This window comes from Saccharomycopsis crataegensis, assembly GCF_037102585.1.
Source record: "Saccharomycopsis crataegensis DNA, jcf7180000000084, whole genome shotgun sequence".
Lineage (NCBI taxonomy): Eukaryota > Fungi > Ascomycota > Saccharomycetes > Ascoideales > Saccharomycopsidaceae > Saccharomycopsis > Saccharomycopsis crataegensis.
In genome coordinates, this window is record NW_027043829.1 from 1,068,239 (window position 1) to 1,083,638 (window position 15,400).

At 37.6% G+C, this 15,400-nt stretch overlaps 8 protein-coding genes across 8 annotated transcripts; 2 read left to right on the forward strand and 6 right to left on the reverse strand. All coding sequences in view use genetic code 12, as the record gives it.

Annotated features, from left to right (window-relative positions):
• Positions 1 to 406: 406 nt before the first annotated feature.
• On the reverse strand, positions 407 to 1,471 carry DASC09_034960 (uncharacterized protein; the record flags this gene model as incomplete). The annotated part of the gene is made up of 1 exon (XM_064997095.1): positions 407 to 1,471. One exon carries the CDS (start codon positions 1,469 to 1,471, stop codon positions 407 to 409), a length of 1,065 nt encoding a protein of 354 aa, XP_064853167.1.
• A 791-nt stretch (positions 1,472 to 2,262) lies between these two features.
• Positions 2,263 to 2,994, reverse strand: PTH2 (aminoacyl-tRNA hydrolase; the record flags this gene model as incomplete). The annotated part of the gene is made up of 2 exons (XM_064997096.1): positions 2,263 to 2,913; positions 2,986 to 2,994. The coding sequence occupies 2 exons, from the start codon at positions 2,992 to 2,994 to the stop codon at positions 2,263 to 2,265; spliced, it is 660 nt and encodes a 219-aa protein (XP_064853168.1).
• A 1,509-nt stretch (positions 2,995 to 4,503) lies between these two features.
• Positions 4,504 to 5,192, reverse strand: DASC09_034980 (uncharacterized protein; the record flags this gene model as incomplete). Its single annotated transcript, XM_064997097.1, has 2 exons — positions 4,504 to 5,067; positions 5,133 to 5,192. 2 exons carry the CDS (start codon positions 5,190 to 5,192, stop codon positions 4,504 to 4,506), a joined length of 624 nt encoding a protein of 207 aa, XP_064853169.1.
• Positions 5,193 to 5,797: 605 nt separating this feature from the next.
• On the forward strand, positions 5,798 to 7,264 carry DASC09_034990 (PP2C family serine/threonine-protein phosphatase; the record flags this gene model as incomplete). Its single annotated transcript, XM_064997098.1, has 1 exon — positions 5,798 to 7,264. The coding sequence occupies one exon, from the start codon at positions 5,798 to 5,800 to the stop codon at positions 7,262 to 7,264; it is 1,467 nt and encodes a 488-aa protein (XP_064853170.1).
• Positions 7,265 to 8,091: 827 nt separating this feature from the next.
• On the reverse strand, positions 8,092 to 9,237 carry DASC09_035000 (3'-5'-exodeoxyribonuclease; the record flags this gene model as incomplete). Its single annotated transcript, XM_064997099.1, has 1 exon — positions 8,092 to 9,237. One exon carries the CDS (start codon positions 9,235 to 9,237, stop codon positions 8,092 to 8,094), a length of 1,146 nt encoding a protein of 381 aa, XP_064853171.1.
• Positions 9,238 to 9,625: 388 nt separating this feature from the next.
• On the reverse strand, positions 9,626 to 11,626 carry DASC09_035010 (uncharacterized protein; the record flags this gene model as incomplete). Its single annotated transcript, XM_064997100.1, has 1 exon — positions 9,626 to 11,626. The coding sequence occupies one exon, from the start codon at positions 11,624 to 11,626 to the stop codon at positions 9,626 to 9,628; it is 2,001 nt and encodes a 666-aa protein (XP_064853172.1).
• Positions 11,627 to 11,884: 258 nt separating this feature from the next.
• KSH1 (Ksh1p) lies at positions 11,885 to 12,171 on the forward strand (the record flags this gene model as incomplete). Its single annotated transcript, XM_064997101.1, has 2 exons — positions 11,885 to 11,887; positions 11,959 to 12,171. The coding sequence occupies 2 exons, from the start codon at positions 11,885 to 11,887 to the stop codon at positions 12,169 to 12,171; spliced, it is 216 nt and encodes a 71-aa protein (XP_064853173.1).
• A 296-nt stretch (positions 12,172 to 12,467) lies between these two features.
• Positions 12,468 to 14,741, reverse strand: UTP25 (rRNA-binding ribosome biosynthesis protein UTP25; the record flags this gene model as incomplete). Its single annotated transcript, XM_064997102.1, has 1 exon — positions 12,468 to 14,741. The coding sequence occupies one exon, from the start codon at positions 14,739 to 14,741 to the stop codon at positions 12,468 to 12,470; it is 2,274 nt and encodes a 757-aa protein (XP_064853174.1).
• Positions 14,742 to 15,400: the final 659 nt, after the last annotated feature.

A 15,400-nucleotide genomic window follows, 5' to 3' on the forward strand; every position in this document is an offset into this window, starting at 1 on the left:
CCTATCAACCATAAATATCAAAGAAAAATTGCGGCCATAAACAAAAACAAATCGGTGTCCAAATTTTTCATCTATGGTTGTTGTGGGCAACACAACAAAATGGCGAGCAATGAGGAATGTGTCAACTGGAAAATACCCCAGTGCTACTACTTTTTCTTTGGAAAATAAAATAAACACAAAATTACATTATAGTGTAAAATAAATAATAACCGAAAGCGAGCAGAATATTAAAAGCTAAAAATATGAATAAAGAGTCATTAGAAATAAGAGGGAATCATAAGTTCACAATCCACTGGTCGATGCCAGCAAAAAGAGGTAGAGAAAGTATCAAAATGGTAAATGCAGAATAAACAAACTAGAAAGAAAAAAAAAGAAAAACAATGCTGAAAATATAAACTGTAACAAATTAATAAGCGGTGCTCAATCTTTTCTTGCTTGGCAAGCCCATGGCACTCTTAAATCCTTGAAACATCTTCTTACCACTGCTCAAATTACTAACAATGTCTCTTTCTGAAGCGGTACTACTGTCACCAGTCTTGGTACTAACACCATCGATCGAAGACATGTCTGGGAAGAATTTGGATGGAGATTTGCTCATCATTCCGACATTGTTAGAATCTTGTTCCTTGAGGTTTTTAGCAGAAGCTTTTCTAGAAGTCAATCTTGATCCACCTCTACCAACCTTTGGCAAGAAGTTGGCGGTGGAACGAATACTAGCGGCGTCAGAATTATCGACACTCATGAATTTCAACACTGTAGATGGTTCAGTGAGCGATGTCGAGCTGGAAGAGGTGAATGATTCATTACCATCTTCCATTAATGATGATACGGTAGACAGCTGTCTGTCCAAGTCCATACCCCAATCGAGTTCTTCATCCATGTGTCCCAAGGCAAGGGTATCTTCAGCACCGTTAGCCAACATGGTGTTAGCCAAATACAGGTAAACTTTAGCCCAAGCGTCTTCGGCTTGCAAAGTGAACCCTCTGCCGAATCTGTCAGCAAAAGTCTTGATGAATGCGGCGCCCATAAGGTCGAATTGCACTGGTTCAATCCCCAAGATTCTAGAATGACGCTTTCCAAGGGCATCAAGATAATCATCAAGGGCTCTTAAATCTTCCAAGTTGAGGACGGTCATTCGGAGGACCCCGGCAAATGAGGCGGCAAGATGTTTGATTGATGGGAAGAGAGTTTCAAGATCTGGAGCGAGACCTAATAAGTTACGGTAAAGCTGGTCACAGAAAAGTGAAGACGATGAACCGGCATAACGGGAACGAGGCTGTTGTTTCGGAGCTTTCTTGTCTGAGTCGTTATTGGCAGCTGGAGCTGGAGCGTAGTTGATATCTTGTAACATCTGGGCCCATGTTGTACGAACGGTTTGAATTTCCGATGGAGACAACTGAAGAGTAACTGAGTATTTTTCAGTAGCAAGCACGTATGGGTTTTGTGGTTGGGGTTCAAGAGTGTAGTTCATTGTGGAATATCAATGGAGAATGAATATGGGAAGAGAATACAATAAATTGGTAAGATCTGAAATGATTGTAAGATATTATTGAACGGAAATTGATAAAAGTTGCAAGGACCGGCCAGGGCCTTTATATATATCCAAGTGTCGTCGATGATCTTTAAAGTGACAGGGAAAGAACGTATATTCTGCATCTTGCTGCTGTCTGGGTTCGGATGACTACTTACACGCGCAGGGCATGGCAGGATGTATCATGAAGGGTGCGAAGGAGAAAGAAAACCCTCGTTCTAAATAAGGGGTTTGGAACACTCTCTTCCCCAATGCGGCAAGGGAACGCCGGTTCACAGAGTGGGGCTCACCGACGCGAGCGAATGGTTGGGATTAATTACTGGCTGGTGACATGGAAAGCTAATTAACTGAGATTCGAGACTCGCTGGAATGTGGTAATTATCACTTGTTGTTTTAATTTGTCAAATATGACTCCTTTGGCCCTTCCTACAGCCTACACCCCCGCACAATAATTGATAGGTATCTTTCGAGACCGTGAATAATCGCGGGTGTCTCAAACCACAATTCCTGCTAAGGGAAATATGATTGATTCAATGAAAATTGTTTCCTGGGCTGCCCTGCCCCGATGAAAATCTAACCTAAAGAAAAAGGAAAAAAAAAAAAAAAAAAAGTTTTTTTTTTTTTCTATTTACTTTACAGTTCTGTGGTGATTAGTTAGCTATGACTACAATTATATTGAGAAAATAATACATATTATTAATTCCATGATCGACATCTTACAATATACAGTTCTAGTACAATTTCAATTCCCCAGTAATACTATCCAACACCGCCTTGGGGGCTGGACCTAACCCTAATACTGTCGCGCTTCCCAGAGCGATCTGGGTGCGTCCAGCATCGTGGATCACCAAGCTGTTGACCCCACGATCCACTGCCATGGCGAACAACATATCCATTTGCTCCTCATCAGGACATTTCACTGTAATCTTGGCCTGGCCACTTCTTTCCCACCGTTGTAAAAGAGTTGGGTTGTAACTGGCAAGTGATGGGTTGGAGATCTGCTTATATAATCCCACGGCGGCGTGGCCTACTTGAGCCGCCAGCTTACCTTTGGTCATCCCGAGATCCATTCTAATGGCGAATATCATACGTACTTCTCCGGGGATTTCATTCAACGGGGTAGAATCGATTAGAATAGGTGGTTCATCTTCATCCTCGCTATCGTATTCTTCATCCTCGTCATCTTCATCTTCTATGCGTTTTTTTGTAAGGATCTCCTCGCTTTGTTTGGCATCTACAAGGGTTTTTCCGATAAAGATGCCGGTTAATAACGATACCCCACCGATCGTCAAATAAGTAATGAGGTTATTGTTGGCCATGGTCTTGGTCTTGGTAATGAATGATCTTGTGGGGGCATCTCTATCACTCTCTGATTTTATTGTCTGTTGATTTTTCACCGCAAAAAAAAAAAAAAAAAAATCAAATAATCACGTGAAAGACGTTGTATGATATACCGTCACCATGGATCCATCTCTGTGGTGATCTTGCACAACGAAAGTAAATTGAATTTTAATAAACATTATACAAAATAAATACCAGATTAGCTGGGAATGGTACTCTCCCCCCCCCATTCCTTATAGTGAAAAATCCGTTTTGTCCGCAGTGGTGATTGCTGATGCTGCTAACTCCTATAGGTAGGTGAGCCATGCCATGCATCACACAGGAATCGTCTATAAAAATGGAGTGTGCAGAGAACCTTTTTTTTTTTTTTTCTGGGTGCTTTCTGTTTTTGGTTGTTTGACTGGGATCTGACGCATTTAATTTTCATCGAAGGAGCGTGAACCAACTATAATATATACTCCAAAACTATATTATTGTTGTGATTATTATGCTTCTTTTTATATAATACTTTATTATATTCTTATAATTCTCAGTATCGGAAGTCGCCTCCCCATTCTTGTTCCTATCTCCATACCATTAGTTAGTCCGAACACTACCACAAGATCGCTCGGCATAAGCGAACCTTTTAGCATAAATGCAGCGTGGATGTGAAATCGCTTTTCTATGGCAATTCTCTTTCCTAAAATAGAAGGATCCATCTAAAGTGTGCCAACATCTCCCTTGTCCCACTGGGCTATATTTGCATCTTTAATTAATCTTCACGATCACTCCTACTATTGTCTCGTTTCCCTGGCTTACACCAATCGGTATTTTCTGTCAAATACTGCGATTTGTCGATCGATCGATCTCTGGAAGGTAAAACACACACACACACACCCCAAAAAAGGCAAGACAAGACAGTCTAGCTCCAAAGTCTACTTTTTGTGTAGGGCCAACCTAAAACTTAACAGAGCACCAACACCAAAAAGGAAAAGAAATTCCCCCACTCAGTTTTATGAGTGTTTTTTTCTTCTGGCTCAGATTGTTTTTTATCTGCTGCTTTGGTTTCCGTTTTCACACAGGTGCCAATCTTATTATTATTATGTCCATCGTCATACATATAAGATTTTCATAGGATTACCGCAAGCTTATTCAATAAATCAATTGAAAATGTAACTGCTCTAATTGTGAATTACGAAGAGCCAAGATTGGTTATTCAGAAAAAAAAAGTAAAAAAGTAAAAAAGTAAAAAAGTAAAAAAGTAAAAAGTAGAAAAAAAAAAAAGAAAGCTTGATATTCAAATACATTTTATCAAATTTTAAGTGCTTGTTCACTTTGAATATCTTAATATTTCCCATTGATGAAATAGTATATGGGAAGGGAATAGGTATATAAGCATGAAACCCGATCCTCCATACACCTTAGAATAGAGATGTCCTCTCACATTAGCTTTTGATTATCCCCTCTCAGAATATACATGACTTTTGAGTTCATCACATTCACTTTGAGTGGCTTTCTTGGATGGTTTCTTGAAAGATCAGAAAGCCCTAGACAAAAATATCCGCCATCATACCAAAATCAAGATGAATGGAAATAGACAGTATTACAGATAGTAATGTCCGTCCTATTTTTAACAACTTGGATCTCCAAATTCATACTAACAAATCCTTCTTCTTCTTCTTTTTTTTCTCCAGCTTTTTAAGATAATGTTGCCAGTTATTCACCCGTTCATCACGATGATCTTCCCATTCTTTGTCTCTTTTCCTTTTGCGTTCTTTTATTTCCAATGCCTCTTCTCTTCTTCTCTTCACTTCCCCATCTTTGGCCAATTTCTGCTTGATTTCCATTCTTTTCAAGAATTCCTCTTCAATTAACAATTCTTTTGTCTTTGCCCGCCATTCTTTCAAGAAATCATCACTTTTGAGACGATCGTCATCAATACTCCACTTCTTCTCACGTATCAACACCCGTCGCGCATCACTAAAGATCTCATCCAATTGTCCCCGTTGTTGATCATCAGCCAACACCGCTTGGGCTTTTTTCAAACTATCAAACGCATCGGGGGCTCGAGGATTCGAGGTCTTGTCAGGATGAATCAAGAGCGATTTCTTCCGGTAAGTCCTCTTAATATCTTGTGGGGAACAACCTGGCTGAAGTGATAGAATCGAATAAGCATCAAGTTTGAAGCAATTGAGGATTCTGTCGATTTCTTTATCCTGTGATTTGGGTTAGCATATGGTTTTCTGTAAATTGCGAATACTCTGGGTATTTCCTAACTCACCTTAATAAGTTCTGCCTCCTCCTTAGCAAGGGTTTTCTCTATATCCTCGACATCACTCATGATAATAGCAATTTGGCGGGGACAGAATAAAGTGCTCTGCCATCTCTGGTCAATGAATAATAGAAAAAAAGTAAAGGGTGGCCCAATTTCCGGGTGTTGGTTACATAATCTCTCAGCCAATATCTTACGTAATCACACCCTCATCACTGATTACATAAGCTCTTCATATAATTACGTAATCACACACTAATCAGTGCCACAAAATCCCAAAAAATTTTCTTGAACAAAAAAAAAAAAATTTTCCGGCCCAAAAAAAAAAAAAAAAAAAAAAAAAAAGAATGAGAGCAGAGGTGTGTCAAATTTTTTATCCTTCTCTTTTGCCTCCAAGTTACATTATCAGTGTTTAGTGTTTCCATCTCTGTTGCTCTCTGGAAAAAAAGATTCTACCTGGAGATTTCTTTTTCTTTTTCCTGCTAGTTTCTTGCTTCACCAATATTCTAGTTTGTACTATATCACACGAACAGTTGTTGCTTTTTTTTTTTAATTGAAAGAAAAGTCCAAGGCAAGTTTAAGGAGAACATTGAAAGAACAAAACAAAATAAACCATTTCACTTTCATAACCTAAACCATACAATCATAAACAAATATTCAATTAGTATTAGAAGATGGGTCAATTTCTTTCTCAGCCCGTAACCGAAAAGCACTCGGAAGATGGGGGCGATGAGTTTCTCAAGTTTGGGTTATCGTCAATGCAAGGTTGGCGTGTTTCCATGGAAGATTCCCACTCCACCATTCTTGATCTCAACAAGGTGAAGAGTTATAAGCAAATTGCCCAAGGGATTTACGATTCCGTTACCGTTACCGCCAACGACGACGATGACGATGACACCGAAGCCGACAAGGAAAGCACTGATTGTGCTCCAACCCCAAAAGATGTCGATACCTCAGTGACCACTGAAATTCAATTCGATGAACAAGTGTCATTTTTTGCAGTGTTTGATGGCCATGGTGGGTCTCGTGTGGCATTATTTTCCGGGGAACATTTGCCACAAATTCTCAGAGACCATTCGGAACTCATCCAAAAGAAACAATACGCCAAGGCGTTGCAAGACTCTTTCCTTGCCTGTGACCGTGCTATTCTTGATGACCCAGCCATGAAGAACGACTCCAGTGGTTGTGCCGCCACCTCGATCTTGTGCACTCCTTCCAAACTTGTGTGTGCCAACTCTGGGGATTCCAGAATTGTGTTATCGATCGATGGTCAAGCCAAAGCCATGAGTTATGACCACAAACCTTCTAATGAAGGAGAAAAAGCCCGTATTGTTGCTGCTGGGGGATTTGTTGACGTGGGGCGTGTTAATGGTAACTTGGCTCTTTCTCGTTGTATTGGTGATTTCGATTTCAAGAAATCTCCAAACTTGCCACCTGAAGAACAAATTGTCACTGCGTTCCCAGATATTATTGAACACACCCTTGACTACGCCCATGATGAGTTTATCATTTTGGCGTGTGATGGGATTTGGGATTGCTTGACCTCTCAACAATGTGTCGAGCTCGTGCGCCGTGGGATCCATGAACGTCTTAGCTTGACGGAAATTTCGGAGAAAATCATCGATGTTTGCGTGGCTCCAAACTCCATGGGTACCGGTATAGGATGTGATAACATGTCGATCATTGTCGTGGCCATTCTTGACGGTAAATCTCTTGATCAATGGTACGATGATATCATTGCCAAAGAAGGTACTCCAATTTCCGAACCATTCAACGAAATTAGAAAACAAATTTTTAAGACAGAATTGGGACCAAATGAACATTTGCAACAAGATATGCAAGCCACTGGTGAAGAAGCTTTTGAAGAAGAAACCCCAGGGTTGGGTGATACAGGGATCACTCAGTCATTGAGTCAATTACTCAGCAGCAGTGTTGCAACTTTCCAAGACGGTACATATTACATTGATACAAGCAACAGCTCCTCGATCTTGGCATCTCTTGGAATTTTGCCAGGTAGTGAATTTGCTGATGCTGAAGGACATGAAATGGACAGAGAAATTGATGAAGAAGATGATGAAGATGAAGAAGAAGAAGAAAGTTCTAAAGTGGAGGAAATAGAAGTTGCAGAAGAAAAGAAATAATAATATGACATATATTAGTCCGAAAGATTTCTCTCTGTAATGAGATGTGTATATATAATTATAAGAGAGAAATCCAGAGATTAATTACATTACAAATCTGAATGTGAAAAATAAACACAGAAAAAGAAAACCTAAAAAATTGAAAATAGAGAGTTCAATCCAAGAAAGTCAAACAATTCATTTTCTTTCCCTTTGTTTTTTTTTTTTTTTGTTTTGCTTTTTTTGATTTATTCATTTAATTTTTTATTTTTTTATTTCCTTTTGTTGGCCTATTTACATATTGTTACGATAACTATAACTATTGCTATTCATTATCTTTATTATGATCATTTTCATTTTCCTTTTTTACCATTACTTTTTTAATAATCCTTTCCTTTTCTTTTTCTTTTTTTTTTGTTTTTTCGTGTATCTTTGTCATAATTTTTTGTCATAATTTTACATCGTCATTTTTCTCGTCTATGTTGATTTTCTTTTGTTCATTTTTTTTTTTTTTTTTTTTTTCGTATTTCCTATACATTACAGTTTTTGTTTTTTTTTATTTATTTTTATTTGATCCTTTTCTTTTACTCTTGTTGTTCTGTGTTGAGTTTCTTGTAAAGTTGTTTGTTTGGGATCGACATTAACTTATTTTACTTTTTTTTCAATTTTATTTTATTTAATTTGATTCTCTTTTCTTTTCTTTTCTTTTTCTATTTTTTATGTTGATCATGAATTTTTTTTTAAATTTTGGAATAACATTTATGACAATAAAGTTTAGACTATGTAAAATGGATTCTATATATCACATAGAATAAACAGTGTATCCTTCGAGATCTCTTTCTATCCGATCACTTTCTATCTGGATATACATCAAATACTTCAACACTGTTTTTGTAGGCTATATCAATCAATACTTCTGGTTCAACCTGTTTCAATTTGGCCATGACCTCGGCAACGAGTCCCACAAACACTGGTTCATTACGGGACTTGATCAATGGGGGTGCCCTGATCCCAATTTGTGCCTCTGGTTGGATCTCAAACGTCGCCATCTTTTCCTTCTTGATATTTGGGAAAGGTAAATGATCATGAAGTTGGACGACAGCTTTTTTCTTTGAGGTTGGTTTCTGTTGAGCAGTTTGTTCTGATGAGGCTTGATCTTCTTCAATCGCGATTTCGGGATAATACGCATTAGGATACCCTGTAAGATACTTATAACCGGCATGACTTTTACGGATTTCACACCATGGAGCATCAGTTTCAATCATCAATCTTTCCAAGGGTATTTCTGCCGCCACTTGCAAATTCTCCTCAGTTTTCAATGAACAACCATTGACACTGATATAGAACCCCAATTCCACGAGTCTTTTAAGTTCTGGCAAAGTTCCGGTAAAAGAATGCACCACATGGTGTTTACGGGTCAATTTACCATTGGAAGTGGATGACGAAGAAGAAGAAGAAGCAAGGTACGGTTCAATAATCTTGATGAAATCATCACAAGCAGCCCTCATGTGCAAAAACAATGGTAAATCACAATCCACAGCAATATCAAGTTGTTTTTTGAAATATTCTCGTTGTAAATCTGCAGAAGCATAATGCAATCGATCATAATCTAAGCCAATCTCCCCAAAAGCCTTGACGATCCCCAATTGTTTGCCTTCAAGGGCAAGCTCTCGAAGTTGTTGAAGATGCAGTTCTGGATTGTCGATGAATTCGGTGACACTGCACGGATGGACCCCTACGGTAGAATAAAGGAATCCCTGATGATTACGACACATCTCCATAGTTCGACGAGATTCTTCTAAAGTAGATCCAGTAGCGAGGATTTTCTCAACGTTGAAGAGCCTGGCGCGCTCAAGCACTAGAGAAAGATCCAGATCGTGATGAGGTTTGCCATTATAGTGGCCATGGAACATCGGATCTGTAAAATTGACCCCAATGTCAAAGTAACGAGGTACGAATCTTTTCATGGCCAGGGCTTTCAATGTGGAGGCCATTAGCAATGAAAAAAAAAAAGAGATATAAAGAGAAAAAGTATCAATCTTTGGTCTATTAGTGGTGATTTGGTACATTTTACTTTTTGTTATTTTTTTTTTTTTCTCGATCATTTTTCATGCAGTGTAGTCAGATCAAAGGATAACGAAATCATGGAGATAACAAAAAAAAAAAAAAGAAATATTAAGCTGGAAAAGAAACAAATATTAGCGATTTATCAAACTGGAAAATGGAAGCAACAATTAGCAAAACAGAAAAATTAGCAAAAGAAGAAAAATTAACAAAAGAAAATTAACACAAGAAGAAAACTTTAACAGAAGAAGCAAAAATTAGCGAGAGTTATAAATAAGCAAGGAGAAAAGACAAAAATAAAAAAAATCTAGAAAAATATTACATGACAAAATAATCAAATTTAAACTCCATATGTCTCTGCTCGGGTACAATATTCAATACTCTTCCGAATTCCAAGATATTTTTAATATTCTTGACGGCCCACTCATCATCACCATTGATCACTTGTTGTGAGTACAAGTTGGTTTGAGGGGTCAAGATCAAATTGGGCATCTTCAATAGTTTCATCACCAATTTTCGATCATTAAAATCAATTGAATCCGTGGCCATTGACCTGATTTTCCCATTACCAAGATATTTTTTGATAGATTTAAAGTTGATGAGTTTTTCCAGTGCTGTGTTCACCAAAATTACACCATCTTTCATGCTAGAAATCATTCCATTGTTGATCATCCGATAGTATTTCGATTTACTGCCAGGTATTTCATCCCCGTTTTGTTTTCTAGCCACATCCGATAAAGTCTTCACAGCGGAAGTGTCAACATGGTCGTCACTAGTAGGAAAATCCTCTCTAATGTTTATGGAGAAGATATCTGATATCTTAAGGAGCTCTTCTAAAGTAACGTACTCCAATCCTAAAGACTGTTCAATTACTGTAGGAAGTTGGTACTCATCATGATATATCATTCTCTTGAAATTAAAGGGTCTTGCTCGACTGGCAATGGCTTTGCCAACCCCATTCATCCCAAGAATCCCCAAAACTTTGCCATTGGGCAAAAACCCAAACTCTGCTTTACCGGCCAGGGTGTATATGCTCTCCAATGGTTCTGGTGGGAAATCGAAAAGCCAAGGTTTGGAAGTCCAGCGACTTTCGTACTCCATGTTTTCTTCGTACGACCTGAGCAAATTCTGGATACTTTCTTGATAATTTCTCATGGCACTGAGCATTAGAAACATATGGGTATCGGCGGTAGAATTATCTTTTAACTCACTATTGATATTGTAAGAAAACTGAATATTTCTTTGCGTTAGTTGGTTTATGATACTTGAATTATACCGTAAATCAGAATTAATCACTGCCACTGTAGTCTCTGGTAACATTCCAATGATTTCCTCATCAAATGTTCCAATTAATCCATCAGTAAGCTTACTGGTCACAAGAATGTTGTAGTCGGTATATTGTGATAACTTGTAAATGAAATCTTCTCTTGTCTTCATTTTGTTGGTAGGAATTTGTATCACTTCTGCATTGTAATTCAACCGTAAATCATCCCAAATGTCCTTATCTAGGGCTAATGGATGGAATGCTGCGATTTTAGGATGCTTGATATACTTGGCCTTGGAGTGTTCTGCTAAGAAAATCGTATTTCTTTGATAAAAGATAATCCCTAGAAAAATCAACAATATGACCCCAAACACTCCGCCACCAATAGCTAGTAACTGTTTTATATCTTGAGGATCCAATGCTTTTGAAACAACCTGTTTTTGCTTCTTTAGTGATTCTTTCTTGGCACCTAATAGTTCCTTTTTCTTTTTCTTTGGTTTCTTTTCACTTGGTATATAATATTGATGATCTAAATCCAAATATTGCTCTATCATTGGCGGGGCAGTAGTGGGCCTTGAGTGAAACTTTTGTGGTTCATAATTTTGCATCACTGATAATCCATCATCAGGATCATTCAACACGGCTGTCGCCAATAATGATACCATATCTGAGGAAGAATTAGACGTTTTCAATGCTAGAGACTTCTTCTTGGAAGAATTGCGTGTTTTCAATACACGTTGACCCCCAGTGGATCCAGGAATCATTATAGAATTGAAATGTTGGGGGAACTGCTGGGTCTGGGGTATATCATGAGAATAGCCAGAGGTTTGTACTAATGGATTAGACATTGGCGGAGGAGGATAGAATACTTGATGACCCCCAGCATTATTGTGACTATTATTATTCGGGCTGGCAGTGCTTCTATGGTTCCGGGGGTTTGGGGTCTGATGACCCTTGACGTTTTTATAAAAGCTTTGATGGTACTTCACCGCGTACTTGTAGTCGCCAAAGTACTTGTGAGGCTTGGAGGAGATGGGCTGGTCTTGGGGGATCATTAGTTGTTGTAAGTGTAATGCATCATATAATTATTTAGCAATGGTCTAGGAGATAAATCTATCTGATACCCAGTAAACAAGAAAGATTCTCAATAACCGAGCTCGCTTTCCGGGATCTGAGAGGGATGTGGGTTGGTCTGCTTTATAGAACATCCACGTGATTGCGCTTCCCAAAACTTTTGGCGGCCACAAAAACGCCCGTCAAAATCACCATCGTAATTGTTGCAGTTGATCGTTGATCTTATCAAACGGCAAACCATGGTAAGTTGTTGGTTGATTGCCTACGATGGGGTTTTGCGATAGCTATAATTTTCTAACTAACACCCTGATAGTCTGCGCTTTTCAACTTCCAATCATTATTGCAAGTGCTTCTCTTGCTAATTTGTACTTCCACCTATATCCATTCAGCAGTACCAGCTTTACTCGACAAGAATAAGAATGGGTTGTTAGGAGTGTTCTGGAAATTTGCTAGAATCGGTGAAAGAATGAGCCCTTACATTTCCATCTGCTGTATAATCATGGCGTTTTCTCATTTGATGTCCTGAAGAAAGGATGAATCTTATCGGATGATGAATGATCTCCCTGGTATTTTGGTTTGTTTGGTTTTTTTGAATTGACATCATGTTGATCTGACGTTTTTGTACGAATTTATTTCTTTGGTATTGTATTATTAGCCTTAATTGCTGCTTCAATTATAAGGTGCTGCACATTGTTCTTTTTACCTCTTTTTTTTTTTTTTTTTTATGGTCATCTGTGTTTTACAATTTTTGTTTGATATTTTATCCAGCAATATAATTAACGTTTATATTTGAAAGAAGAGGAGAAAAAAAAATCTATTTGATCATTTAAATTCGTAAATCTCATTAGAACCAAAACACAATACCGGAACTCTTTGGGTTCCCACAATTTTTTCCAACAAGTTGGCATCCCATTTAGAATACATAATCTTTACCACACTCAAATTGATATCCTTAATGACATCTCTCATCATTGAATCACCCAAAAATCTCAATAAAATCTCGCTATAATAAGTTTCATCTGAAGGGCACTTGTAAAACACCACATTTCTCACACCTTTGATCTCAAATCTATTGTAATGGTGCAATCTTTCAGTGTATAACATAACTTTATACTTTCCTTTGGCAAACCCATCACGGTATTTTGTAAGTTTTGATTGTGAAGAATATTCATCAAGAGAGCAGAAATTCACGGAAGTTTCATACCTAAGATAATTCTTCACCCGAAGATAATCGCTATAATCAGGAAGGTACACCAACGCGCCCCCGCCTTCTTTATCATCAGATTGCTCTTTCAAAAATGGCACAATATTAGTCTTAAAGTAGTTGAAACGAGCGTTTGGATCGTTGACTGGCAATTCACATTCAAATCTGTTGAAAACCTGTCTCAACTTGAAAACAATCTGGCCAATCCCCGATTCGTCACTAGTGAAATTACGCTTGAATTTCACTTTCCCGGACAAATTCAAAGAATGTTTGTTACCAATCAAATTATTCATTTCTGGAGTACTGAATTTCCCGAACACTAAATTCTGACGCAAATACTTGAATTGATTATTAATGGCCCACATTCTAATTCTGCTGAAATCCAAATCTTCGGAATAATTTTCTGGGATCGTATTGAGATGTTTAAGAATGTAACTCACATTCCCCCAATTTTGGTACTGTAAGGAGTTGGCTTGATCCACCACAAACACTTCGATGGAACTTAAAAAGTCCTTATTGTTCTTGTTTTTCTCCTTTTTCTCCAAAATCGCTTTTAATCCCAACGGTGATGCCAAAATTATGTCCGATTGGTTGAACGCCGAGTAGAATTTCAAAGTTTTTCTGGTGAATTTCATCCCTAGGCAAAAGAAATCATTACTATTACCATCAAAGAGATATTTGAAGTCGTTGGATTTGTATTCTGGGACTTTATCGTCAGAATAATATTGAGCATAGAATCTTTTCTTGTTTTCCACGGTTTGTAAGCCGGAAATTTCAATAATTTTCTCACCTACTGCAAAACAAGCTTGACGAGTAGGCAATAAAATCAATACTTTTGGACGGTTAAAACTTTGATCTCTCAACTCTGGTTCATCTTCTACCGAAGCTTTCCCTTGCTCCAATGCTTCCTTATAAGTAGAAAGTTTTAAATTGTTCTTGAGAATCCGATCTCTGGTCTTATAAATGTGATTCACTGCATGAGCTGCATATAAGTCTCTGATAGATGATTCATCTTTGTAGTGTTGATAAGGAAACACTACATCTTTATATTTGAAAACCGAATCAAGTATGAGTTTTTGAGAATTGGTGATGTTGGCATCGTCAAATGGAATATTCATACGAGATTTAATCTTGAATTGTTCAAGGTTCCCATCGAGTCTGATATTTTGTTTGCCTTTAGATAGTTGTTCCTCGATTGGAGCTGATTGGCCAATAGCCATATACTGTTTGTCAGAGGTACTGGTTTTGGTGGACTGCCATTTCAAGGTTGAATCCTTACTGACTTGTTGCTCGAAATTCTCCAATATCGATTCCTGTGGATTAGCAAAATGGTATTCGAATGGGTCACTTGATGCCTCATCATCTTCTTCATCTTCTTCATCTTCTGATAAATCATTCTGATCTTCTTCATCTTCTTTTTTAACCAGTTCCTCATCTTCGTCAATATCCTCAATCCCGTATTCGGTTTCCTCATCTTCATTTCCTGGAATATTCCCATCAATAACCTGGACCTTTGCAGTATTCTTCTCTGATTTCTTTGTGGTTTTCTTTTCGTCTTTCCCATTATCCAAGAGCACCATCAATGCATCGTAAGCCTGGCGTGGATTGTTCTCCAAACTCATGGCCCCGGATGGCTCCTCGCCAATGTTATCTCCTGATTCGTATCCCTCATCATTTTCTGGGAAATCCGGAAAATCTTCTTTGGCTTCCTCATTCTGGTGTCTTCTTCCCATTCTTTTGATCTCACGCATTTGTTGTCTTCCATGTTTTGGTTTCTTATTTGTCTGATCATGACGAGAATTGCCAAATGATCTCTTTTGAGAATTACCAAATGTTCTCTTTTGAGAATTACCAAATGGTCTTTTGTGATTATTTCTTTGAGGTCCTGCCATCTTTGCAAATAACAAACTTTTTTTTTCCTGCAAGAATTCCACAATTCGTTACTCAGACTATATTGAAGATTATTTTGAAAAGTAAAGTCTCATCTCTTCTAAAAAAAAAAAAAAAAAAAAATTTTTTTATTGATATTTATTCGCGTGATTTGTACCGAATAATGCATAATTATGCGTATCTAGGAATTACAGCATCAGTAAGTAGCATTTATTAAGCATTATTCGCTATTGATTAAATAATATAATATATTTTTATTTGGAACCTCCTTGAGATTTGCTGTTACTTGATGAGCTCTAACTATCTTATTGTTATCGTATTTTTATTTATTCATTTTTTTTTTTTTAAAGTTAACTTCTCCAAATACCACAAGTAAACTAGATAGTCACTTGAGCTAATTCTCAAATATAAGTTTCAATTATATGCTAGCTCGTTTACGATTTTGGGATTGCAAGCCACTGAGAATTATCAAGTACCGGAAGCAGTATCAAACTTCCCTGTCTATATAAACCAAGATAGAAAACTTCATCAGAACACCTTTAGCTGTTTTGTAATTGATATATTAAGCCCAAACAGGGTCTTTTGACAAATAGACAGCTCTTCTGCGATCTACAAAGAATATATTGGATAGTGGAAATAAGTCTCTTTGCTTATTCTCTTG